Source organism: Oncorhynchus mykiss, chromosome 11 (assembly GCF_057628025.1).
Source record: "Oncorhynchus mykiss isolate SJ-2025 chromosome 11, ASM5762802v1, whole genome shotgun sequence".
Lineage (NCBI taxonomy): Eukaryota > Metazoa > Chordata > Actinopteri > Salmoniformes > Salmonidae > Oncorhynchus > Oncorhynchus mykiss.
The window spans coordinates 34,997,544-35,023,566 of NC_143032.1; the positions used below are offsets into that span (position 1 = coordinate 34,997,544).

The 26,023-nt window shown below is 43.3% G+C and overlaps 1 protein-coding gene across 2 annotated transcripts in view; it reads right to left on the bottom strand.

Moving 5' to 3' along the window:
• Positions 1 to 226: 226 nt before the first annotated feature.
• LOC110535616 (plexin domain-containing protein 2) overlaps positions 227 to 26,023 on the bottom strand; it is a 170,216-nt gene continuing 144,419 nt past the window's right edge. For both annotated transcript variants that reach the window (XM_036935347.2, XM_090189946.1), the window contains 3 exons: positions 16,809 to 16,847; positions 4,188 to 4,351; positions 227 to 2,695 (listed from right to left, as the gene is read on the bottom strand). In XM_036935347.2, coding sequence (XP_036791242.1) covers positions 2,576 to 2,695; positions 4,188 to 4,351; positions 16,809 to 16,847 — 323 coding nt within the window. In that variant the 3' untranslated portion in view covers positions 227 to 2,575. The remainder of the gene's footprint in view (positions 2,696 to 4,187; positions 4,352 to 16,808; positions 16,848 to 26,023) is intronic.

Consider the following 26,023-nt stretch of genomic DNA (forward strand, 5'->3'; position numbering starts at 1 on the left):
ATGGTCTCTGGGGTTGAATCTGTGTTTGAAATTCACTGCTTGATTGAAGGACCTTACAGATAATTGTATGTGTGGGGTACAGAGATGAGGTAGTCATTAAATACTATTATTGCACAAAGTGTGAGTCCATGCAACTTACTATTTGACTTGTTAAGCACATTTTTACTCCTGAACTTATTTAGGCTTGCCATAACAAAAGGGGTTGAATACTTATCGACTCAAAACATTTCAGCTTTTCATTTTTAATTCATTTGTAATTACATTTCGAAAGACATATTTCCAACTTTGACATTATGGGGTATTGTGTGTAGGCCAGTGACACAAAATCTCAATTTAATGCATTTTAAATTCAGGCTGAAACACAACAAAATGTGGAAAAAGTCAAGGCGTGTGAATGCTTTGTGAAGGCACTATGCTATGCTAGGGTTAAATGAGATGGACTAGCCATTAATATAGAACAAGAGCTGGAACAGTATGGGGTTAGATATCTGCCAAAAATCTCCCCAAAGTGATTTACGATTCTAATGTTACATTCGTTTAACATTTTGGCAGATTTCTCACTCCATAGAACAGTAAGACATATTCTCCAGTCCTGTACAAGATCCGATTCAGTTGCAGGTCAAACCAGGGTCATCATTTCAGCTTTTTACATTTTTTATTTAACTAGGCAAGTCCGTTAAGAACAAATTCTTATTTACAATGACGGCCTAGCCCGGGCAAACCCTCCCCTAACCCGGACGGCGCTGGGCAAATTGTTCGCCACCCTATGGGACTCCCTATCATGAATGGTTGTGATATAGCCTGGGATCGAACTAGGGTCTGTAGAGACCTCTCCGCCACTCTAAGGTATGGCAAACATAGGGTAAGGTAAAGTGACGGGGAGAGGGTGATTCCAAGCAATTTTCATACATTTTTAAGCTTATTTAATGCATTTCTACACAATTTAAAAAGTACGAAATGCTATTTGGAGAACAGCAAAAATGAAATTTACCTCAAACACGTCATACAGCAATTAGCTGCGATGCCCTAGCTCAGATGTGGGATTAAAAACTAATTTCATTCCAAGTCAAACGACAGTTACCTAGCATCTTAGCCACCCTACAGCAATCTTCTACCTCTACACTGTTTTAAAATAAATGTTGTGCTGTTCACCATCCAGTTCCGATGGATGTTTGGTCCTAAAGCCACCCCGCTAATACTGCTAAACTGCATTTGTCTTGTAAATCGGGATTGGAATGATTTTAGTAGCCTATTTTAAATTGTTAGTATTGAGCTAGGGTATAGGGACTGCCATACCCAATTGACGCCCCTAGGTCAAACTACTTGAAAACCACATTGTACACATAAAATCAAAACCCAGGCATACTCAAGCCAAACTTATAATACAATTATGGAAAAGTACCTCTGGTCAACCACTCAGCATCAATTACACAGACCCAGCTCAAACTGACCCACCTACAAGCAGGTTGATATCCAATCACACAAAAACCACACAAACATGCGAGCACACACACACACACACACACACACACACACACACACGTTTAGACCATGCATACACACAACCACACACACTCACAAAAGCGCCTGTCTCGCAATTTTGCAATTGTACCAAATGAAATAAAGATGTATGTGCATGAAAAACTTTGTGCAAAGAATGTTGAGCAAACTCCAGTCAGACAAAGAATGTTGAGCAAACTCCAGTCAGGGAAAGCATGGCACGGCAGTACTGAAATCAATGTAAAATTAAAATAAAAACGTTTTAAAAAAATGGAACAAACTTTATGTAAAAAAGAGATACCAACAAAAGCCTGCTACTCCTGGGTGGGATGAGGGGCAGTAGCAGGAGCATATCACACTATTGAACCACGCTATGAAGTAAAAAGCTACGGTAAAGAAGCCTTATTATGGTAGTGGAAAGCAAGACAAAATCCCCTCACTGATAAGGAATAACAAAACCCAAGTTAAAAAAGCAACAGAAAAAAACCCAACATGGAACAGTAAATTAGCAAAACCTCAAAGGATATATAAAGGCCTATATAGCCTCACCAACATTTAAAGTCAAGATCTCTGTTCACATACTCTGTATTCTTTCTGAAAAATATACTGTATAATTCTTCCTACTACTCCCCCCTCACATCACACACCACCAGTGTAGGGCAGTCACACTGTACAACCCACTCAATGACACCGTTACGTTCACCCTGTCCCCAAGAAGTCAGTCACGTTCACCACTGTGAGTGTGAAGTGTTCGAAGACTTTGGGCTTGGACTGAAGAACTGACTTGAGATCAGTTTAAGGTTTCCCCACAGCACAGTCCCTCTGGCAGTGACCCTCCCTCAGCAGCTCTCAGATCAGCTCTCTGTTGAACAAGCCAGGTTTGAAGGTTCACCGTGGTAGTCCACCAAACACAAGGCCTTACTCTCAGACCACCAGAAAAAAAGCATGGGGATTTCAAAGTGACACCACCACGATTTTCTCATCTCATTTCACAACATTGACAGTGAGCGTTTGAATCGACAAAACAAGAGACCAGCGTCAATCAGTCGCATTGGGGGGGAGCGTTGCATGCCCCTTAGCACTGCTCAGACTCAATAAAGCCCTCCTTCTCCTGGCCCACGGGCTCCACCTCCGCGTAGGCCGGGTGACCCGACCCTCGACGGAACTTCATGGCCGGCCACCTGCTGGGACGTCTCTGGAGAAGGGGAGAGGGATTAGAGGTCATTGAGGTGACAGACTAGGGTCAAAGGCCAAAGGTCTGCAATGCCACTGACCTGTGCCCAGGGTTAGGTCACATTTTGCTACACCCTATTTCAGCTGAGCTCTCTCTGTAGCTATCACGTTCTTCTTGTTTCCCCTAAACGCTGATCCTGGGATAGTTTAGCATTTCCCCCACTAATGGTTAAGGTTAGGATTAGGGGAGGAGGAAGCTGATCCTAGATCTGTACCTAGGGAAAACTTCCCCCCGGAGCTACATATGGATGTATAGCGGTAGAAATAAGCGAGCACATTGTATTACAGACAGCGAAATATAATATATGACATTTCCAGAGTTAATAACCTCTTAGGTATGCGTGATTGAAACAGATGTATTGGGAGTAAATGTTATGACATTAATTGACACGCTCTCGCCGTTTGATATATGCCATGTACTAAACCACTCAGTGAGTGATGAGAGCTCCGAGGGAGAAGCATTTGAATTCTCTCAGAGAAAATTGTTCCTTGATGAGGGATTGGCTCGTTGTGCGATAATGACCTTGAAGATTACGCATTTGTCATTTATTTTTCTCGATGTTTAAACATCAATCAGTCTCATTACGACCTCCAAACGGTACAAATGAAACCAAAACCAATTCATTGCCAAAGCTTTCGTAGGCATTTATCATCAAAGAACCATGTGGAGCCTTGTTTCACTGCCTGCGCCCTGTGAAAGTAATCATGCATATTTATGAGTTGGAGAAACAGGGATAAAGTGTAATGAACGCTGACCAGATTATGACTTCTTTTTTTTTTTGGAGGGCCTGACAGAGCTTTGGTCCCAAATGGCACCCTATTCCCTATATAGTGCCCTATTTTTGACCAGAGCCCCATCGACAAAGTAGTGCACTAAATAGGGAATAGGGTGTAATTAGGGATGCATACAGAGAAACACAGTGGGAGTAGTTTGTTATTCCACTCTGACATACGGGCGTCTAGTGGTTGGCAGACATATTGCCTGACCTTGGAAGGAAGTATCTGCTGGGGTAGGTTAGGAAAGCACACATCATAATCAAACCTGACAGGCAGAGAGAGACAGAGAGAGAGAGAGAGACTCCCTCACAAGTTGTTGTAATACTGTACTACCCTTAGGCTAGCATGGGTCTCAGCCTGCTGTTCTAAGGTACTTCAGGGGACATACATAACTGAACAGCCAATAAAGACAGTCCAGGACGAAGGGACCTCTAAACCCATTGGATACTTATGGACTGTTCACAAGTCAAAGCAATACCTGTCTTTGTATATAAACTTAAATGACATTTTTTGGGGGGGAGAGTCACTCTTCTTTCATATTTTGCATGCTTTATGGACAGACATATGAGACACCATTAGAGACAGGCGAAGAGGAGATTCAGGGAGAAGGGAGCACACGGGGATTGAACAGCACACCGTTCAAATGTTAAGTTAGCCACATAGTGGTACAGGCTCACCTCGATGAAGAAGAGGCTTGCGGCTGATGTAGGGTGGTGGTAGATGTAGACAGTGACCAGGGCTGCGGCTGCCATGATGAGCAAGACCACGAGAATGCCCAGGATCAGGCCGGTGTGCAGTGGGTGTGTGTCCTTCCTCTCCGCAGCACTCTCCTTTGGCATCGCTAGAGTAACACAGGAAAACCCCACTTTAGAATCTCTCTCTTGAGCACAGGCCTTCCCTGCATTTCTACTATTGAACAGTAGGGGGCACTCGTCATTCGTGGGTGCTGCTGGTCTCTGTTTCTTCTGTTGTCACTAGGGCTTCTGTCTTAATAAACACGCCTGGCGCTTGTGATCAAGAAATGAAGTTGACCAAATGTCATGATGCACGGCCTTGTTCAGCCTCAGTCTAATCATACTTACTCTGATGGCAATTACCGTTCAACTATTTAACCATGCAAGAAACGAAAAGGGCCAGGTTCAAGTTCAACCCCCCCAGAAAAGTTAATTGTGTTTTCCTATTGTCCCAAAAACAAAACAAACCTTCAATATTATCCTTTAATCCTTACCGTCAACTAACATGAGATTCTCTTTCTTTCTGAAAACAATGGAACATTCCGAATCCAGCTCAGCCGTTAGCCGACACTGCGCTTGAATGCCTGCGTGCATGTGTGCGAGTGTCTGGAAGGAGATTAGCATCGTTGTGGCATAACCTGTTTAGCTATTCATGAGCAACGTGCTACAGCTGGCACAAGAGATAATCCCAAACCAAGGTTAGCTCATGGTGTTGTTGGATAGGAGGAGAGATGCATCTATGGATGGAGATATCAAAAGTTATCAGGCACTCTTCAGTAATGACAGTCCAGTTTGATAAGATGGGTGTACGGAGAGGAGACTCCATTATGATTGGCTGTCCTACAGAGAGCCTTAAGGAATGTGCACTGTCATCTTGAAGGCCAGGCCTAATTGGCTACCAGTAAATTCACGTGTTCTGAATCACTAAAGGCTTGTTCACATTGGCAGTTTGAAGTGACTAAAATCTCTTTTTTTGCATATCTGATTCGAATCTGTTCTTTCCCTGCAGACTGAACTGACAAAAAGCACATGGAATCGGACATTTCAAGCCACATTTCAAACCACCTTATTGGGTGGTTTGAAGTCGGACACAAATCTGATTCCTGGCCATGCGACTTGTTTCTGAATGGTCAAATCTAGTTTATTGGTTGTTTTTTTAAAGTGGTTTTTAGACTGTTATTTGGCATATCTTGTTTCTTGCTAGCTACTCTGTTGACAGTTTGACAAGAACATCTGGTAGCTAAGTAGCTTGTTAATCGTTTACAAACAAATTAGTGAATGACTGTGCTTGAAATCTAAACTGCCAACTAGCTAGCTAGGTCACTGCTGTGGCTAGCCAAAAATGACTCGTTTAAAAAAAAAATATTAACCTTTGAGGCTTTAAAGGTGTTCTTACTCTATGTTTTTGAACATTCAAAGTAACTAGAAAACATCCCATGGCAGGTATTGCTGTCACTGTAACTTGCCACATAACTTCTGAGTGATAGGAAGCACACACACCACCAATCAGCCTAGACCCCTGCGCACACACCTGTCGTTACTATGTCAGCAAATGACTGCTGTCGTATCACACACAAATCTGATTTGGTCACTTGTAACTTGTTGTTTGGACAGTGAGTATTCCAAAGCGTATTTGAAAAACAAGACTGATTTTAGCATTAAGGCCTGCAGTGTTAGCAGTTAGCACATTTGGTTTCTTGGAAGTTGTGAGAATGTACTGCATTTTGGTTTCACATTGGTTGTGGGAACGAAGGCATACGTTTCCTGACCTGTAAAACTAACAGAAGTGAACGCTTCTTATTTGGTTGCAGGGAGGTTCTGAAAACGTTTTACTCTGGTTCCTTAAGTTTTCCTGGGAGGTTTTATTCATGTTCCCGAGAATGGAAAGGATAGATTATTTGGAAGTTTTCAAATAACTTCCTTAAAACTTTCACATCATTTTTCAATAATAAATGAACTTTTTATAACTCTAAGCACAGATGGGACACATGGAAATAGATTTCCTCAGGCATTAATCATGCAAACACATGTCTTGTTTATTGAGACACGGCATCAATGACTTATGATCAATCAATTCAGACCTCTGATCTTCGGTTCTCTATCTATGGAATTAGTCCACTGTGCCACCAGGATGGAGCGAGCATGTCATGTTTTTTATGCATACAAAGCTGTTAATTTTAGTCTATTCAAACAGACCCCATTTTCAAAAGAAACAAACATTCATTAAGAACAGTTGTGGCCAATTACTCAGTGTGGTCAACACACCTGAACACACTTAACAAGATAGAGAAAAGTGAGAGTTTTGTTGATGCTGAGAACGGACTGTATATGCTTTTAAATAACATTTTTAGAACATTATCTGAATGTTTAGTTTTCTTGTGGTTTTTATAGAAAGTTTTCATCGTGTTCTGAGAACATCATTTTGAGCTTAATGATGTCAATGTGTACAATTACGTTTTTTGGAACATTCCCGGAATATTGCCAAGAACTGATATACAGTGCCTATACAAAGTTTACACAGCCTTGAACTTTTTTTTTCTCGCATTTTGTTGTGTCAGTGCCTCAGAGTTTCATCCATTTAAAGGATTTCCACTTATCTACACACCATACTCCGCTTATAATTGATTTTTATCGTGAAAAATGATATTAAAAATACAAAAATGAAATATCAGAATTGGAGAAGTCTCCAACCCCCTGAATTAATACTTGGTGGAAGCACCTTTGGCAGCAATTACAGTAATGAGTCTGTTATGATAGGTCTCTACCAACTCTGCACACCTAGATTTGGCAATATTTGACCATTCTTCTTTACAAAACTGTTCAAGCCTTACCCAGGGAGAGAGCAAATGTTCTATGCCAGGTGAAATCGCTCATTTTTATGGATGTGTCCACAATGACTCACTAGAAAACAGCTTAAACGAACGCAAATGCAGCTCCTCTGCTGTTATTTTGACTGCACCGTTTGACGTGACTGTGTTAGCGAAAGTTGGCTAGCTAGCAAGCAAGGGATGAGAATGTTGCCAGCCATCATGGCAACGGAACATTTAGAACGAACGACTGGGTCGCGTTCATAGATTTGGAACAAAAATACTTAACGAATGTGTTGTGTCTCTGGCCATCGAACCGATAGAATGAACGACTGACAAGCCAGTTTAGGTAGCAATCCCTAGATTTGTGTTGGGACTATGTCTCGTGGAAGGATGAAATCATCTGAATAAATTAATACAAATTCAGTTTTTATTTGAATATGTTGGTAACCCATTGTATAAAAGTGGTAATGCCCTCGAAGCCGGTGTTTGGAGGATATATTGACATGGTTTGACTTAGTCTCGGGCCTAAGAACACACATGCCAATATATCCTGCAAACACCGGCTTCGAAGGCATTATCACTTAATTAAGTACTACTACAACTACTACTCTACAACTACTACTACTACTACCACTAACCTGATAATAAGATAGCATTGGCAAGCAGTTCACTCAGTCACAGCATCACATGGCAATGGAACAAGTACATTGGAACACCCTGTTCTGTATTCTTATGTCTGATTCCCGTGTGTGTGAGAGAGAAAGAGTCGCAGCGGCTGTCCCATCGATCATAGCAGGAGTGAGCTAATGAAGTGATTACAAAACAAATGGCCACAGCTTTGATCTCTCATCTCCCACAGATTTCTGGCAACATTCCTTCCTGGATCTTTTTATTGATTGAGATCATATGTTTATATATTTTTACAGTATTTTTCTTATTTTCTTTTCCGTTCTCTTTCTTGGTTTAATTAGTGACTAGCCACTCATCAGTGTCCCAGCCAGCTTCCTTCTCTCATGGCTCTCTGCATTATTGATCTCCATAATCGCACAGGAAAACAGGGAGGTCCAGAGTGCTAATCACACCTGTTTGCTAAAGAGTGGCCAATCATTGATTATTAGCATACACTGTAAAAAAAAAAAATGAAAATCACCCACAAATCTAGTTGTTTCAGTTTACTCAGCTTTTCGGTCAAAGTGTTACCTGAATTTAACATTTTTAGTTGGCCCAAACTTAGCTCCAACATGAGAAAGTGTGTGTGTGTAACCAGTTCCACAGCCTTTTTTCTTTTTTTTTAAGGTAAGATGCCAAAATAATCCTTTCTAGTTGACAAGTCATTTTTTGCCTGCGTTGTGTTGTGTTGGAACAATGTCTGGGCCAACAAAAAAGTTCAGGTAACACACGGAAAGTTGAGTAAACAAAAGAAGATCTGTAACCTGTAATCACATTCAACCATGCAATGACCATAAAGTGCCAGGTTTAGGGCTGAGAGCAAAAGGAAAACTAAGTGCTACAGGTATCAAGACAACGTAATTGCAAAAGAGTATCTCTTAGTCATACAGACCAACAACAACAAAAAATCAATCTTATTTGCATTCTGAATTATCTGATAGTACATTGTCCACAGTGTTGCTGTATTTTTTTTATTTTTTTTTCATGTAGTCAAAGCAACTGGTAGTGCCAGCAAATAACATAATTTCCATTGAGGGATATGTGTAATGGGTGCGTGCTGGTGGCAGGGAAGTCAGGCACAGGAGAGTGAACTTGGTATAAACGGAGCACTTTAATAAATGCTAAAAAAACTCCAAAAAACAATTATTACAAAAATAATATAAAAGGGTACAAAACCCATCGCACACCAGAACATGACTTGCACAAAACATACAACAAACAATCACCGACAAAGACATGAGGGGAAACAGAGGGTTAAATACACAACATGTAATTGATGGGATTGAAACCAGGTGTGATGGAAGACAAGACAAAACCAATGGAAAATGATAAATGGATCAGTGACGGCTAGAAGGTCGGTGACGTCGACCGCCGAACACCGCCCGAACAAGGAGAGGGACCAACTTCGGCGGAAGTCGTGACAATATGGAGTGGGATTAAGTCTTGGAAAAAGTTATATTTTGAAATAGAGCTAATCTCTTCAATTTTGAGAGTTATTTGGCAATCCTCAGAATATGCTCTTCCTGATACTACACTGAACACAAATTGAAAAGTTAATATATTAGGAAATCAGTCAATTGAAATAAATGTATTAGGCCCTAATCTATGGATTTCACATGACTGGGAATAAAGATATGCATATGTTCGTCACAGATACCTTTTAAAAAAAGGTAGGGGCGTGGATCAGAAAACCAGTCAGTATCTGGTGTGACATCAAACTGCTCGCCCACATTGCGCCTTTGACGGGATTCATCTGTGAAGAGCACACTTCTCCAGTGTGCCAGTGGCCATCGAAGGTGAGCATTTGCCCACTGAAGTCAGATACGACACCGAACTGCAGTCAGGTCAAGATCCTGGTGAGGAGCTTCTCTGAGACGGTTTCTGACAGTTTATGTAGAAATTCTTCTTCAGTTGTGCAAACCCACAGTTTCATCAGGTGTCAGGGTGGCTGGTCTCAGACGATCCCGCAGGTGAAGAAGTCGGATATGGAGGTCCTAGGCTTACGTGGACACAAGTGGTCTGTGGTTGTGAGGCCGGTTCTCGAAAACGACGGAGGCGGCTTATGGTAGAGAAATGTACATAAAATTATCTGGCAACAGAGCTGCAGTCAGCATTCCAATTGCACGCTCCCTCAAAACTTGAGACATCTGTGGCATTGTGTTGTGTGACAAAACTGCACATTTTGGAGTGGCCTTTTATTGTCCCCAGCACAAGGTGGACCTGTGTAATGATCATACTGTTTAATCAGCTTCTTGATATGTCACGCCTGCTCCCGCTTCCATGCTGCATCACATCTGACCGTGATTGGGAGTCCCATAGAGCGGTGCACAATTGGCCCAGCGTTGTCCCGGTTTGACCAGGGTAGGCCGTCATTGTAAATAAGAATTAGTTCTTAACTGACTTGCCTAGTTAAATAATAGGTTAAATAAAATAAAAAAATTCCCCTCTCTGGCGCTCGAGGGTGCCAGGCTGCCCTTCATTACGCACACCTGTCAACATCATTATGTGCATCTGCGCTCATTGGACTCACTTGGACTCCTTCACGTTTTGATTGCCTTCCCTATATCTGTCTGTTTCCTCTGTTTCATCCCCGTGTTAGCAGTAATGTAGTTTTGTTTCCCCTGTCCAGACTCTGTCCGTATTCTGTTTCTGTCTGTGTTTCATTAAATGTTCACTCCCTGTACTTGCTTCTCGTCTCCACCGTCTGTCCTCACAGAATGCTGATACCCATATTCAAAGCTTCAGGGAGGTTTTAGTTTTTTGTTTTGTTGGGGACGTCTGGTCCAGGTGCCGCTGCCGTAGGAACCAGGGGGTGCCTCAGCTGGCTCGTCGGGCTGCCACGCCTTTGCTGACTCGAGAGGTTTCCTTGCCTCGGTTGGCTCGGCAGGCACCCATCCCACGTCATGCCTCAGGTGCCGCTGCCGTAGGGACCAGGGGGTGCCTCAGCTAGCTCCTCAGGCTCCCACGCCTCAGCCGGCTCATCGGGCTCCCGCGCCTCTGCCGGCTCATTCGGCTTCCGCGCCTTGGCCAGCCCATTAGGCTCGCCCAGGTGCTAGAGGGGGGGGGGAGGGGGGTACTGTCACGCCTGCTCCCACTTCCCTTCTCTGGTGCTCGAGGGCTTCAAGCTGCCCTTCATTACACACACCTGTCACCATCATTATGTGCATCTGCGCTCATTGGACTCACTTGGACTCATTCACGTTTTGATTGCCTTCCCTATATCTGTCTGTTTCCTCTGTTTCCTCCCCGTGTTAGCAGTAATGTCGTTTTGTTTCCCCTGTCCAGACGCTGTCCGTATTCTGTTCCTGTCCGTGTTTCATTAAATGTTCACTCCCTGTACTTGCTTCTCGTCACCAGCGTATGTCCTCACAACACCTGTCAGGTGGATGGATTATCTTGGCAAAGGAGAAATGCTCACTAACAGGGATGTAAACAAATGAATGTAAAAAATTTGAGAGGAATAAGATTGTTGTGCGTATGGAACATTTCTGGGATCTTTTATTTCAGCTCATGAAACGAACACTTTAGATGTTGCGTTTATATATTTTTTTGTTCAGTATAAATGGAAATCAAAACGTCTTACCTGTATGTGACCTGTATGTGACCTGTATGTGACCGGTATTTTTACATGTCCTCTTAAAACTTATTTTAACACAAATTCTGCTTGTGATATCAAAATTCTAACAACTCTAACATGTGAAATAGACTTCCTTAGGAAAAGTCAAGGAGGGAGGGGGTGCATGACTAAAAATGGAAGAGATATTTCAATGTTAAATTCATGATGGGTCAAAATTACTCACTTCGCCTTTCTACACTCTTAGAAAAAAAGGTGCTATCTAAAACCCGAAAGGTTTATTCAGCTATCTCCGTAGGAGAACCCTTTGAAGAACCCTTTTTGGTTCCAGGTAGAACCCTTTTGAGATGCATGTAGAACCCTTTACACAGAAGGTTCTACTTGGATCTCAACAGGGTTCTACCTGGAACCAAAAAGGGTTCTACCCGGAACCAAAAAGGGTTCTCCTTTGGGGACAGCCGAAGAACCCCTTTGGATGTGGTGTTAAATGGGTCAATTGTGATTGTACAGGGATTTATGGTGCTTTTAACACCACTGTCCCGACCATCCAAACCCACTATTTATTTAGGACTATGGTAGCCTTATAGAACACCAAAACAAAAGCAGGTAGCCTACTGTACATTAACAGAAACTGTACTCAATGTATATGTGTAATGTATATGTTCCTAGGATTAGGACTTTTATCGTGTATGGACGGATAAGTGTGTGTGCGTGTGAGTGTGCGTGTATGCATGAGAGAGAGCTTGAGACTCAGTGTTTGTGTGAGCCCTTTGTCTCAGAGCATAACGATTTCACCCCCACCACAGCACTACTCAAAATCTCTCCTTACAACACTCATTTCGCATTCATCCCCTTCTCATTAGCAGGAGGTGTATGACCCATTTGGCTCAAGCAAAAATCCTCTTTCAACTACGTCATAAAACTTAAACTGTCTAGAAATATTAACTGACACCCAATAAATACCACCAGCAGTGAAACTAGAGCTGGAAAGCCCCTTTCTTTTCTCACTTTTTTCCCTGGAAGGCAATTTGTCTGTGTTTGGGAGAAAAGTACAGAGTCCAACTGCCAAGCCTCACACAGTTGGAGGCAGCTGCTCCACAGTAGCGGCTAGGCTAGGCTGTTGGTCTGAAGTGTTTGCAGGGGTCTCCTGCCTAGTGCTCAGAGTGAGAAGGGAAGAGAAATCAACAGCCCAGCGTGGCTAACCAACAACCCCATAACAACCTCACAGAATAGTCTACTGCTGTGGAAAACATATTGTGTCCCAAATGGCACCCTATATAGTGCACTACGCTTGACCAGGGCCCATAGGGGCATTTCACAGGGCTCTGGTCAAAAGTAGTGCACTATATAGGGAGCAGGGTGCTCTTTGGGACACAGACCCAGGTTTCATCTGACTGACAGGTTAATCTGGTCTCATCTGTAGGAGGGGTGGAGGGAGATTTCCTTGGGTGTGGGTAAGCGAGAGGCACATCTAAGCCATTTGGCTGCAGAGACAGGGGTGTGAATGAATCCACGTTAGTCACATTGGGTCACACAGCTGAAAGCTGGCAAAAACAATAGCCTGAAAACATAGTCACAGTGTCTTGATCATGAAAGTGGATGACTATGCGTTCTTATGGCTGGAGGCATTATTGAGAAGCTTGGATGAATAAGGTGTCCAGGTTAAACTGCCTGCTACTCAGGCCCAGTTGCTAATATATGCATATTATTAGTAGATTTGTATAAAAAACACTCTGAAGTTTCTAAAACGGTTTGAATGATGTCTGTGCGTATAACAGAACTCATATGGCAGGCAAAAACCTGTGGGAAATCTGAGGTTTGTAGTTTTTCAAGTCATTGCATATCAAATATACAGTGTCTATGGGGTCATATTGAACTTCCCAATGCTTCCACTAGATGTCAACAGTCTTTGGAACCTTGTTTGATGCTTCTACTGTGAAGGAGGTAGGAATGGGAGCTGAATGAGTCAGAGGTCTGCCAGAGTGGCATGAGCTGATCACGCGTGTTCACGTGAGAGTTAGCTTGCGTTCCATTGCATTTCTACAGACAAAGGAATTCTCCGGTTGGAACATTAGTGAAGATGTATGATAAAAAAATCCTAAAGATCGATTCTATACTTCGTTTGACATGTTTCTCGCCAGACTGTAATATTACTTTTCGTCTGAACTTTCGCCTGGACTTGCCCACGTGAAAAATATTTATTTGGACATAAATTACGTACTTTATTGAACAAATCAAACATTTATTGTGGAACTGGGATTCCTGGGAGGGCATTCTGATGAAGATCATCAAAGGTAAGTGAATATTTATAATGCTATTTCTGACTTTGTTGACTCGACAACATGGTGGATATCTGTATGGCTTGTTTTGTTGTCTGAGCACTGTACTCAGATTATTGCATGGTGTGCTTTTTCGGTAAAGCTTTTTTGAAATCGGACACACGTGTTACATTAAGGAGAAGGTTATCTTCTTATGGCTTGAATCCCGCTAACGGGATCGATATGACAACAGCCAGTGAAAGTGCAGGGCGCCAAATTCAAAACAACAGAAATCTCATAATTAGAATTCCTCAAACATAGAAGTATTTTACACCATTTCAAAGATAAACTTGTTGTTAATCCCATTTCAAAAAGGCTTTACGACGAAAGCACACTAAACGATTATGTTAGGTCTGCACCTAGTCACAGAAAAACACAGCCATTTTTCTAGCCAAAGAGAGGAGTCACAAAAAGCAGAAATAGAGATATAATTAATCACTAACCTTTGATGAACTTCATCAGATGACACTCATAGGACATGTTACACAATACATGTATGTTTTGTTCGGTAAAGTTCATATTTATATCCAAAAATCTCAGTTTACATTGGCGCGTTACGTTCAGTAATGTTTTGCTTCCAAAACATCCGGTGATTTTGCAGAGAACCACATCAATTTACATAAATACTCATAATAAACATTGATGAAAGATACAACTGTTATGCATGGAACTTTAGATATTGTTAACACTGCAGGCATGGCTTTGAAAGGTATGGGCCGTGTTCCAAGTGACACCTTATTTGTTCTATTTATAGCCCCATAGGGCTCTGGTCAAAAGTAGTGCACTATATAGGAGTGCTATTTGCAAAGCAGACATTGAAATTAAGGTTACATTGGTTTCTGCAGTATAACGAAGCAAAGTCACATCAGGACACAGCTACATGAATGGGACTGGGACTGCGGAGGTCATGGCTGGAGTTCGAACCATCTCCCTATGATCAACCAATCAGCATTCTCCTCATAAACGCTCTCGGCACATAAACCTGCTGTACTTACTTAGCCTTCAGACAGCGAAACACAGAGCCTGGGCAGGGAAGATGAACTGAATGACCGCGTGGACCCAGACCACCCCGCGCTTTTAGGGCCACGTTACTGACAGCACAAGTGTCACGGGGCCACAGCCATCCTCTCATCCTGGCTAACGAAGCTCGTCGACACATAGTCTCCCAAATGGCAAAGGATTCACTGTATAGCCCTGCTTTTGGCCAGGGAGAATAGTGACAGATACAGTGCACGGGTCGCCTTATGGAGACGCAACCCAAAAAGGGAGAGATGACTTTGTCTCATCGCGCTCGGAGGATAAGGGGTGCCCTGTCGTCCTCGCGTAGCCTCTGCAGTGAGACAGTAGGGTGTGTCCCGATTGTCCCTCATCTTATCACTCGGGCCAAGGCTAATCGCCTTAGCGTTTTCCTGCCGTGCTCCGTGTTTCCCAAGGTGAAAGGACACGCACACCGCTGGATCTGATAGAAATCCCACTGGAATGTGAACGTGTGTCCAAGCCCAAAGCAGAGTGGAGCGGATAAGATGCACCAGATATCCAATTCTACATCCACAGCTCACGTTACTTGACGCACTGTATGTGTGCTGTGTAGTATTTTCAAATGCCATTGAACAGCCGGTGAGAGTGGATGACAGTGGGAAAAGCTAGAGGCTGTGTAGACCGGTTGCCAACTTATGCTGTTCGAAGTAGACGCGTGTTGGAGTCTCCGGCATTAGCGCTACACCAGCCAAGCCATAGCCACCATTACTTTAGACAGCCTCTCCCTATAGTCACATGGCTGGTTTGTGGTTGTAATCGGTCACGTGCAGTGTGCACCTAAAGACATGGTGTGGTTTGGGCTGCAGCAACCTTCGGCTCTGTGGTTTCAGTGTGATCACACTGGCTCATTCCCTCCATCCCTTTTGGCTTTCACCTTAGGCCCAAATCCCTTCCCAGCACGCTTCCCACACAGTGACTAGGTCCCGAACGGCACCATATTCCCTGCATAGTGCACTACATTTGACCAGAGCCTATGAGCCCTGGTCAAAAGTAGTGCACGCCACAGAGCAAAGGGTGCGATTTGGGACGCATCCCGTGAAACAGGTCCGGTTTCTCCCAAAAGAAAATGGGCACGCAGAGATTTCGTCTTGTCCGACATCTGGGAAGAGGCTGTGCCACGAGCCAGCGAGTGAGATAGGCAATGTTTGGGTAAGGACGATAAGAGACACAGATTTCCAATTCCTCTCTGGGAGGAAATTAAATATTTGTGTGGTTTACTCACGAAGTGATGGACTTGAGACTAATTTTGGAATTCAAATGTCAGTCTAACACTCTTGCTCTCTCTATCTCACACACACACAGAGTGGGTGTAGCTAATCACCAGAAAATGTTATTTAACCAGTTCATTTTGTTAAATAGATACCCTGCTGTGTTGAGGTGTGTGCGTAGCAGAGTCGACCATATACCGGTAGTACCTACATCCTGTTGAAATGGAAATGTGTGTGAGATTGTTGACCACACCCACCTCTTCTGAAATACCCCTCATACTGGAATCCCCCTCAAATTCCTGATGACATTGAGTTAATTTGTCAAGGGTCCGCACTCCAAATTGTGTTTTTTCACAGTGCTATTTATTTAATTTGGAGGCAACGAGGGCAAATTAATGATGTTTTAATTTTGGTATACGCACCAGTTCTGAGAGCAGTGGTTTCAAGAACTTGCTGACATTCACATTGAGCTTCAGTCTGCGTTTCACCAACCCTCTGAGATAGCGTTCCTAATGCAACTATGAACCCCTCCCCCCCTAACACCCACAAAGGCTACATCCCAAATGGCACCCTGTTCCCTATGTAGTGGACTACTATGGGCCCTGGTCAAAAGTAGTGCATTATGAAGGGAATAGGCTGCCATTTGGGGGACACGCACAGACACCATGATTGATCAGTCCAATCCCAAAACTTGGTACAGTTAGCCCTTTCAAATCAGCCTCTGGATGAGGTGCTTCAACACGGCTTCAATGAGCCACTCCTTCCCTTGGCCTGTCCTCCCCAGAAAGCAGAGCAATCTGTCAGCGGTAAATACACAGACAGCAGCCTTGGATGTAAACAGAGCCGCAGACATAAACACAACATGCATCTACACAGAAAAACACAACCACTGAACAGTCAAAGGAACAGGGAAAGGGATATATACAATGGGGAAAACAGAGGCTTACCTCCATTGTCTTTAAGATGCAGAGCAATCTTGGTGTCATCTGGAGAGAGAGAGAGGGAGAGAGGAAGAGTGAGGGAGAGAGAGAGAGGGAGAGAGAGAGAGAGAGGGAGGGAGATGGAGGGAGAGAGAGAGAGAGAGAGGGAGGAGGGAGAGAGAGATATATATAGGGAGAGAGAGAGAGAGAGGGAGAGAGAGACACCATTACACCATTTGTCTGTGGTTTGTGAATATCCCCACAGCCAGAGAATTACGTACAGAATCCCTATGTCTATTATATGAATTATATGATCTCTATGCCCACTGCTCAGAGCTGCCTGACAACAACAACAACTATTAACCTCAATACTGGTAAAGAATGTGAATCAGATATTCAGAAATAATCATTAGCGGTCATTACACAGGTTTATAGACCAATTTAACTTTTATTTTCCAGTTTATATTTCATTACTAGATCATCTTCATTTGAAAAGTGAATTTACTCAATGTCTGTTTGGAGGGGATATAATGCTCTCCCATGCATAATGCAAGAGCAAGAAGCAGTCTGGGTTTAAGCAACTATGAAACATTTAAATTCACTGTGAGAGGTGTGATATGAATTTACACACCCCATAGGATTCACATTATGCAAATGTGCCACATACTGTACATGAGCCGGTAAAATCTCAAAACGGGTCTCAACTAAGTAAATGTATTTCAATTTCCAAGATCAAAGATAGTTTAATGCACACAACCATTTCCTAGAATAATTTCCTAGTCTAAGAAATGCCACGGTCTATGACATAAGGTGTATGACAGCGAGGTAGGAAATCAAACTCGATAACCAATCCTGTGCCAGTGTCATGAATTTGAACAATTATCATAGGATGACATTAAACTGTGACAGTGAAGATTCCTCAAAGCCACATCACACAGTATCTGAACTCATACAGGATACAGTATTAAAGGATGAACAGTGGGAGGGAACAGGAGAGGGAAAAGAGAGCTGCCCACACACCACCATTGCCTCCGAGTATCCAGCCTGACTTGACCTTGGACCTCTACAGCTGAGGAGACTGGGGCGGATCAGAAAACTGATCCTCCGTGTTTGTCAAGAAGTGTGAGGCTCTTTCTGTGAGTCAGCTTCACAGCACATACCACAGACAGACAGACCTCCTGGCTTTTTCATGCTAACACACACACACACACACACACACACACACACACACACACACACACACACACACACACACACACACACACACACACACACACACACACACACACACACACAGTCTCTGTTCACAGCTCACACCCCTGCTCCTCAGCGTGTCTGACCTCCAGTATCGTTGGGGTTTGTTTTCGTCCCTCAGCTGGACCTCTCTCACACTCCTCTCCACCTCTCTCCAGCATTCAAGGCATCTATGCTCATATCACCACCTCATCCACCTCACTGAGGGAAAGTCTTTAAAAGGGGCAAACTGGGATTGGGTCATCCATTTGGGGATGTTTATATGAATGATAAATAGCGATTGATTTTTGAGGAATATCATTTATAGATGCCTCTGAGCTTTGTTGTTTTTCATATCCCAGATTCCCTCTAACATTGGCTGAGAGAAGTTATATCTACCAAGGAGGGTATAAGAGGCTAAAGGTCAAGGACTGAAACAATAAACATAAGACGAAACCCTGCCCTCACATCCATGAAATGAAAACCTGCCCTCGCAGTGGAAAGCCATACAGAATCCTAGGACAAAATACTAAAATTATTAATTTAGAACAGTGAAAAGTATAGCTGGATGTCATTGGAGTTTGTGTAGTGTGGGGTACTGAGAGCCAAAACATTGGGCATCTGCTTTAGAGATCATCACCGACTGGAGCCGGATCTAGAACCCAGAACTCACAGGCAGAAACCCTACTGTAACTCACCACTCCAACCACCTTTAAACACCACTCTGCAATAACAAAACATGTAGTCTGTCTACAGGTTTAGCCTTCATTGTTTCATCAATTCCACAAGTCTGGGAAACAAAAGAGCACCTTACCATATAAACTATTTTTCATGTCAGAGAGCACACCGAATTATTCTGCTTTTACCACTCTGCATTAAACTACTACACTCTTAGAAAAAAGGGTTCCAAAAGGGTTATTTGGCTGTCCCCATAGGAGAACCCTTTTTGGCTCCAGGCAGAACCCTTTTTGAGTTCCATGTAGAATCCTCTGTAGAAAGGGTTCGACATGGAGCCCAAAAGGGTTCTTCTACCTGCAACCAAAAACGGTTCTTCAAAGGGTTCTCCTATGGGGACAGTCAACGAATCCTTCAAGGTTCTAGATAGCACCTTTTTTTTGTAAGAGTGTGTGTATGTATGTATGTATGTATGTATGTATGTATGTATGTATGTATGTATGTATGTATGTATGTATGTATGTATAGGGTGCCATATGAACAGTATGTCATTTGGGACACACCCTACATCCCTCAATCTAACCTTCCTCATTGTGGTTGCATATTCATACAATGGTGCATTCCTATTATGCATCATCAGTCACCCGCACCCGTAGACAATGCAAAGCTGTTACATATCATAATGAATGCGACATAATTAGCTGTCTACACCTCTTTCTCTCTGGCGTTAGCAAGAGTGGATACTTGAGATGATAAGTTGTCCATTAGCACAGTGTAGGCTTTGTGTATCTCCCAGGCATCCCAACCCATAACACATTAGTCAATTATCAACTTCAGGATGTACCAGTTACCGGACAGAAAATACACCCTGCATAGGCTTTTAGTCATGATTAAAGTGCATAATGTGATTGTGCAGAGAGTGACAGGGGCATTAAGTTGAACATATTACTTTTCATGAGGAAGATGAATGGTACAGTTGAAGTGAATTACAGACATCTAACATTCAAGTCAATACCGTGTGTGGGTAATATGTGAAGCTGATGAAGATTAATTAGATATTTGTTTCAATACATACGTGGCTTGACGTTTTAATTTCCCTTGACATCAGGGCAATGAAGTGTAAATGGCTGTAATCAATTCAGGGTGTGCCTCAAATAGCACCCTATTCCCGATGGGCCTTGGTCAATAGTAGTGCACAACATAGGGAACAGGGTGCCATTTGGGATGCGTTTTCAGCTCTAAGTAGCTCAAGTTTCTCTGGAGGAGTTTTTTTTTAACCTTTATTTAACTAGGAAAGTCAGTTAAGAACAAATTCTGATTTACAATGACGGCCTACACCGGCCAAACCTGGACGACGCTGGGACAATTGTGAGCCGCCCTATGGGACTCCCAATCACAGCCGGTTGTGATACAGCCTGGAATCGAACCAAGGTGTCTGTAGTGACGCTTCTAGTACTGAGATGCAGTGCCTTAGACCGCAGCGCAACTTAGAAGGAGAACTTCACCGTTTCTCCTGACATCAGCAGGAAAGAAAGGAATGAGCATGATTATATTTCTGTGTGGATGCATGTTTTTAAGATTTTAGAGACGTCCTAATTCAATCTGCATTGTTTAGTTGGGTAAAACACAGCTTGCATGCCTTGCATCATTTGTTACCATCTAGTGTGCATTTGGTGCTCAAGGAAAACAATCCGGATAGTTCTATTACAGAAGAAACAGTGAAATTGGTCGGAAATTATACAGAGCATTCGGAAAGGATTCAGACCCCTTGACTTTTTCCACATATGAGTATCATACCCATTGTTCCTCAACTGTAGTGTAAGTAATTCTGCTTTAAAATATTGATAAACCTCCCTTTTGAGAAAATGGCCCTTGAATGTTTTGGTACACCAATTGGAGAGCTCTTCTTTGTCTACACCCATTCAGCATCGTTCACACCCTCATGAGCTTTAGTCCCACCCAGCTCTTTAAGGATTCACATGTGAGGCCATGTACTAAACAACCAAAGATTTCAAGATTAAAGGCTGGTTTATACTACGGGTGTGTTCTTCAATTCAATCTGGAGTGCCATAGTGTGCGCAGAGTGCACTCTGGGCGTTTGTAAATTCAAAGCGTTGTCAGATTGTCCGTTCGTAAATTTTGAGCATTTCGCTCTCCAGTGTTCTGAGCGCACACTGGACGCTCTGGGCGAGGAGTCGGGTTGATCTGACCTAACAACAGCAGTCAAGAACCCAAGCTAACTGGCTAATGTTGGCTAGCTTGCTAGCTACTTCCAGACTCAAATGAGGGAACAACTCACTCTGACCATTTTACTCGCAGTCAAGCACTCAAGCTAACTGGCTAACGTTGGCTAGTTACTTCCAGACTCAAATCTGAGAATACCTCACTCTGACCATTTACTCTCCCTAGCAGAGCAGGTTAGGCTGTTTTTATGTTATCCAGAGCATTGGTGACTGCAACTGTGCTGTTGGCAACAATTTAATTACGCTTTTTTGCCAACCTTTTCTGACACCGGCCATATTCAACGGGTGCTGAGCGTTTGTAAATTTCATCAGTTATTCTGCGCTCTGGCACACTCAGACGAGTGCTCTGAAATCGGAGCACTCGTCTGAAAAAGGTTCCTTTCTTTTTCTGTGGCTTAACCAACTAGGCTAGTAATGACAAAGCAAAAACAGATTTTTAGAAATGTTTGAACATTTATCAAAATGGAAATATTACATTTACATAAGAAATCAGATCCTTTACTCAGTACTTTGTTTAAGCACCTTTGGCAGCGATTACAGCCTTGAGTCATATTGGGTATGACGCTTCAAGCTTGGCTCAGGCTGGGCTACTCATGGATATTCAGAGACTTGTCCTAAAGCCACTCCTGCATTGTCTTGGCTGTGTGCTTAGGGTCATTGTCCTGTTGGAAGGTGAACCTTCGCCCCAGTCTGAGTTCCTTAGCGCTCTGGAGCAGGTTTTCATCAAGGATCTCTCTGTACTTTGCTCCGTTCATCTTTCCCACGATTCTGACTAGTCTCCCAGTCCTTACCTCTGAAAAACATCCCCACAGTATGACGCTGCATCCACCATGCTCTACCGTACGGATGGTGCCAGGTTTCCTCCAGATGTGACACTTGGCATTCAGGCCAAAGAGTTCAATCTTGGTTTCATCAGACCAGAGAATCTTGTTTCTCATGGTCTGAGAGTCCTTTAGGTGCCTTTTGACAAACTTCAAGCGGGCTGTCATGTGCCTTTTACTGAGGAGTGGCTGAGGAAATGTACTGGGTACTTTGTTTTACTTAACGTCCCAACAGCACATCCATCAAATCTTCTTAGCCTACCCTTCTGTTCGAAGGTAGTCTCAGGATTAAGACTCACTGTAGAAAAACATTTGCATCGGAAAACAAGCTTTCTTCATTGGACAATTTCAGATATTGTGACTCCATTTATGTTAGTTTTATACAACGGGTGGTTTGGAATTCCCATTGTCAGAGTCTATCCTGCCCAGAATTACACTAGACAACATACACATGGCCAGCACATTCATAAGAAGTGCCATTGTTACCTAGCAACGCAGTACCACCACCACCATATCCCACCGCTACCACTACTACTGTCTCATTGGCCCAGCCATGCAACTCATCAACTTGATCTCCTTCGTAAAACAGATCTAGACATTATCGCCGACATTTGCAACATTGTCACAATATTGAAATCCGATTGCCACTGTGTCCCACAGTAATGAACAGGACAGGATGAGACAGACAGGCAGCTTTTCTTAGCCAGTCGAATTCATGAATCAGCCTAATTTTTTATGGATATACACTATATATACAAAGGTATGTGAACACCCTTTCAAATGAGTGGATTCGGCTATTTCAGCCACACCCGTTGCTGACGAGTGTATAAAATCGAGCGCACAGCCATGTGATCACCATAGACAAATATTGGCAGTAGAATGGCCTTACTGAAGAGCTCAGTGACATTTAACATGGCACCATCATAGGATACCACCTTTCCAAAAAGTAAGTTTGTCAAATTTCTGCCCTGCTAGAGCTGCCCCAGTCAGCTGTAAGTGTTGTTATTGTGACGTGGAAACGTCTAGGAGCAACAACTGCTCAGCCACACAAGCTCACAGAACGGGACCGCCGAATGCTGAAGCGCTGGGGGGAGAGTTAAGCTTGTCGCCATTGGACTCTAGAGCAGTGGAAACGCATTCTCTGGAGTGATGAATAATGCTTCATCATCTGGCAGTCTGATGGACGAATCTGGATTTGGCCGGTGCCAGGGGAACGCTACCTGCACAAATGAATAGTGCCAAATGTAAAGTTTGGTGGAGGAGGAATAAGGGTCTGGGCCTGTTTTTCATGAGTAGGCCCCCTAGGTCCCTTTTTCATGGCTAGGCACCTTTTTTCCAGGCTAGGCCCCTTAGTTCCAGTGAAGAGAAATCTTAACGCTATAGCATACAATGGCATTCTAGACGATCCTGTGCTTCCAACTTTGTGGCAATAGTTTGGGGAAGGCCCTTTCCTGTTTCAGCATGAAAATTCCCCCTGTGCACAAAGCAATGTCCATACAGATATGGTTTGTTGAGATTGGTGTGGAAGAACTTGACTGGCCTGCACAGAGCCCTGACCTCAACCCCATCGACCACCTTTAGGATTAATTGGAACGCTGACTGCGAGCCAGGCCTAATGACCCAACATCAGTGCCTGACCTCACTAATGGGGCGGCAGGGTAGCCTAGTGGTTAGAGCGTTAGACTAGTAACCGGAAGGTTGCGAGTTCAAACCCCCGAGCTGACAAGGTACAAATCTGTCGTTCTGCCCCTGAACAGGCAGTTAACCCACTGTTCCCAGGCCGTCATTGAAAATAAGAATTTGTTCTTAACTGACTTGCCTGGTTAAATAAAGGTAAAATAAAAAAATTAAAAAAAAAAAAAATGCTCTTGTGGTTGAATGGAAACAAGTCCCAGCAGCAATGTTCCAACATCTAGTGGAAAGCTTTCCCAGAAGATTGGAGGCTGTTATAGCAGCAAAGGGGGGACTAACTCCATATTAATTCCCATGATTTTGTAATGAGATGTTCGACGAGCAAGTGTCAACATACTTCTGGTCACGTAGTGTATATACTGAACAAAAATATAAATATAAAAATGTTGGTCCCATTTTTCATGAGCTGAAATAAAAGATCCCAGAAATGTTCCATACGCACAAAAAGCTTATTTCTCTCAAATGTTGTGCACAAACTTGTTTACATCCCTGTTAGTGAGCATTTCCCCTTTACCAAGATAATCCAGCCACCTGACAGGTGTGGCATATCAAGAAGATGATTAAACAGCATTTTTATTTATTTATTTTATTTTACCTTTATTTAACCAGGTAGACAAGTTGAGAACAAGTTCTCATTTACAATTGCGACCTGGCCAAGATAAAGCAAAGCAGTTCGACAGATACAACGACACAGAGTTACACATGGAGTAAAACAAACATACAGTCAATAATACAGTATAAACAAGTCTATATACAATGTGAGCAAATGAGGTGAGAAGGGAGGTAAAGGCAAAAAAGGTCATGGTGGCAAGGTAAATACAATATAGCAAGTAAAACACTGGAATGATAGGTTTGCAATGGAAGAATGTGCAAAGTAGAAATAAAAATAATGGGGTGCAAAGGAGCAAAATAAATAAATAAATAAAATACAGTTGGGAAAGAGGTAGTTGTTTGGGCTAAATTATAGGTGGGCTATGTACAGGTGCAGTAATCTGTGAGCTGCTCTGACAGTTGGTGCTTAAAGCTAGTGAGGGAGATAAGTGTTTCCAGTTTCAGAGATTTTTGTAGTTCGTTCCAGTCATTGGCAGCAGAGAACTGGAAAGAGAGGCGGCCAAAGAAAGAATTGGTTTTGGGGGTGACTAGAGTGATATACCTGCTGGAGCGTGTGCTACAGGTGGGAGATGCTATGGTGACCAGCGAGCTGAGATAAGGGGGGACTTTACCTAGCAGGGTCTTGTAGATGACATGGAGCCAGTGGGTTTGGCGACGAGTATGAAGCGAGGGCCAGCCAACGAGAGCGTACAGGTCGCAATGGTGGGTAGTATATGGGGCTTTGGTGACAAAACGGATTGCACTGTGATAGACTGCATCCAATTTGTTGAGTAGGGTATTGGAGGCTATTTTGTAAATGACATCGCCAAAGTCGAGGATTGGTAGGATGGTCAGTTTTACAAGGGTATGTTTGGCAGCATGAGTGAAGGATGCTTTGTTGCGAAATAGGAAGCCAATTCTAGATTTAACTTTGGATTGGAGATGTTTGATATGGGTCTGGAAGGAGAGTTTACAGTCTAACCAGACACCTAAGTATTTGTAGTTGTCCACGTATTCTAAGTCAGAGCTGTCCAGAGTAGTGATGTTGGACAGGCGGGTAGGTGCAGGTAGCGATCGGTTGAAGAGCATGCATTTAGTTTTACTTGTATATAAGAGCAATTGGAGGCCACGGAAGGAGAGTTGTATGGCATTGAAGCTTGCCTGGAGGGTTGTTAACACAGTGTCCAAAGAAGGGCCAGAAGTATACAGAATGGTGTCGTCTGCGTAGAGGTGGATCAGAGACTCACCAGCAGCAAGAGCGACCTCATTGATGTATACAGAGAAAAGAGTCGGTCCAAGAATTGAACCCTGTGGCACCCCCATAGAGACTGCCAGAGGTCCGGACAACCTCCGATTTGACACACTGAACTCTATCAGAGAAGTAGTTGGTGAACCAGGCGAGGCAATAATTTGAGAAACCAAGGCTGTTGAGTCTGCCGATGAGGATGTGGTGACTGACAGAGTCGAAAGCCTTGGCCAGATCAATGAATACGGCTGCACAGTAATGTTTCTTATCGATGGCGGTTAAGATATCGTTTAGGACCTTGAACGTGGCTGAGGTGCACCCATGACCAGCTCTGAAACCAGATTGCATAGCAGAGAAGGTATGGTGAGATTCGAAATGGTCGGTAATCTTTTTGTTGACTTGGCTTTCGAAGACCTTAGAAAGGCATGGTAGGATAGATATAGGTCTGTAGCAGTTTGGGTCAAGAGTGTCCCCCCCTTTGAAGAGGGGGATGACCGCAGCTGCTTTCCAATCTTTGGGAATCTCAGACGACACGAAAGAGAGGTTGAACAGGCTAGTAATAGGGGTGGCAACAATTTCGGCAGATAATTTTAGAAAGAAAGGGTCCAGATTGTCTAGCCCGGCTGATTTGTAGGGGTCCAGATTTTGCAGCTCTTTCAGAACATCAGCTGAATGGATTTGGGAGAAGGAGAAATGGGGAAGGCTTGGGCGAGTTGCTGTTGGGGGTGCAGTGCTGTTGAC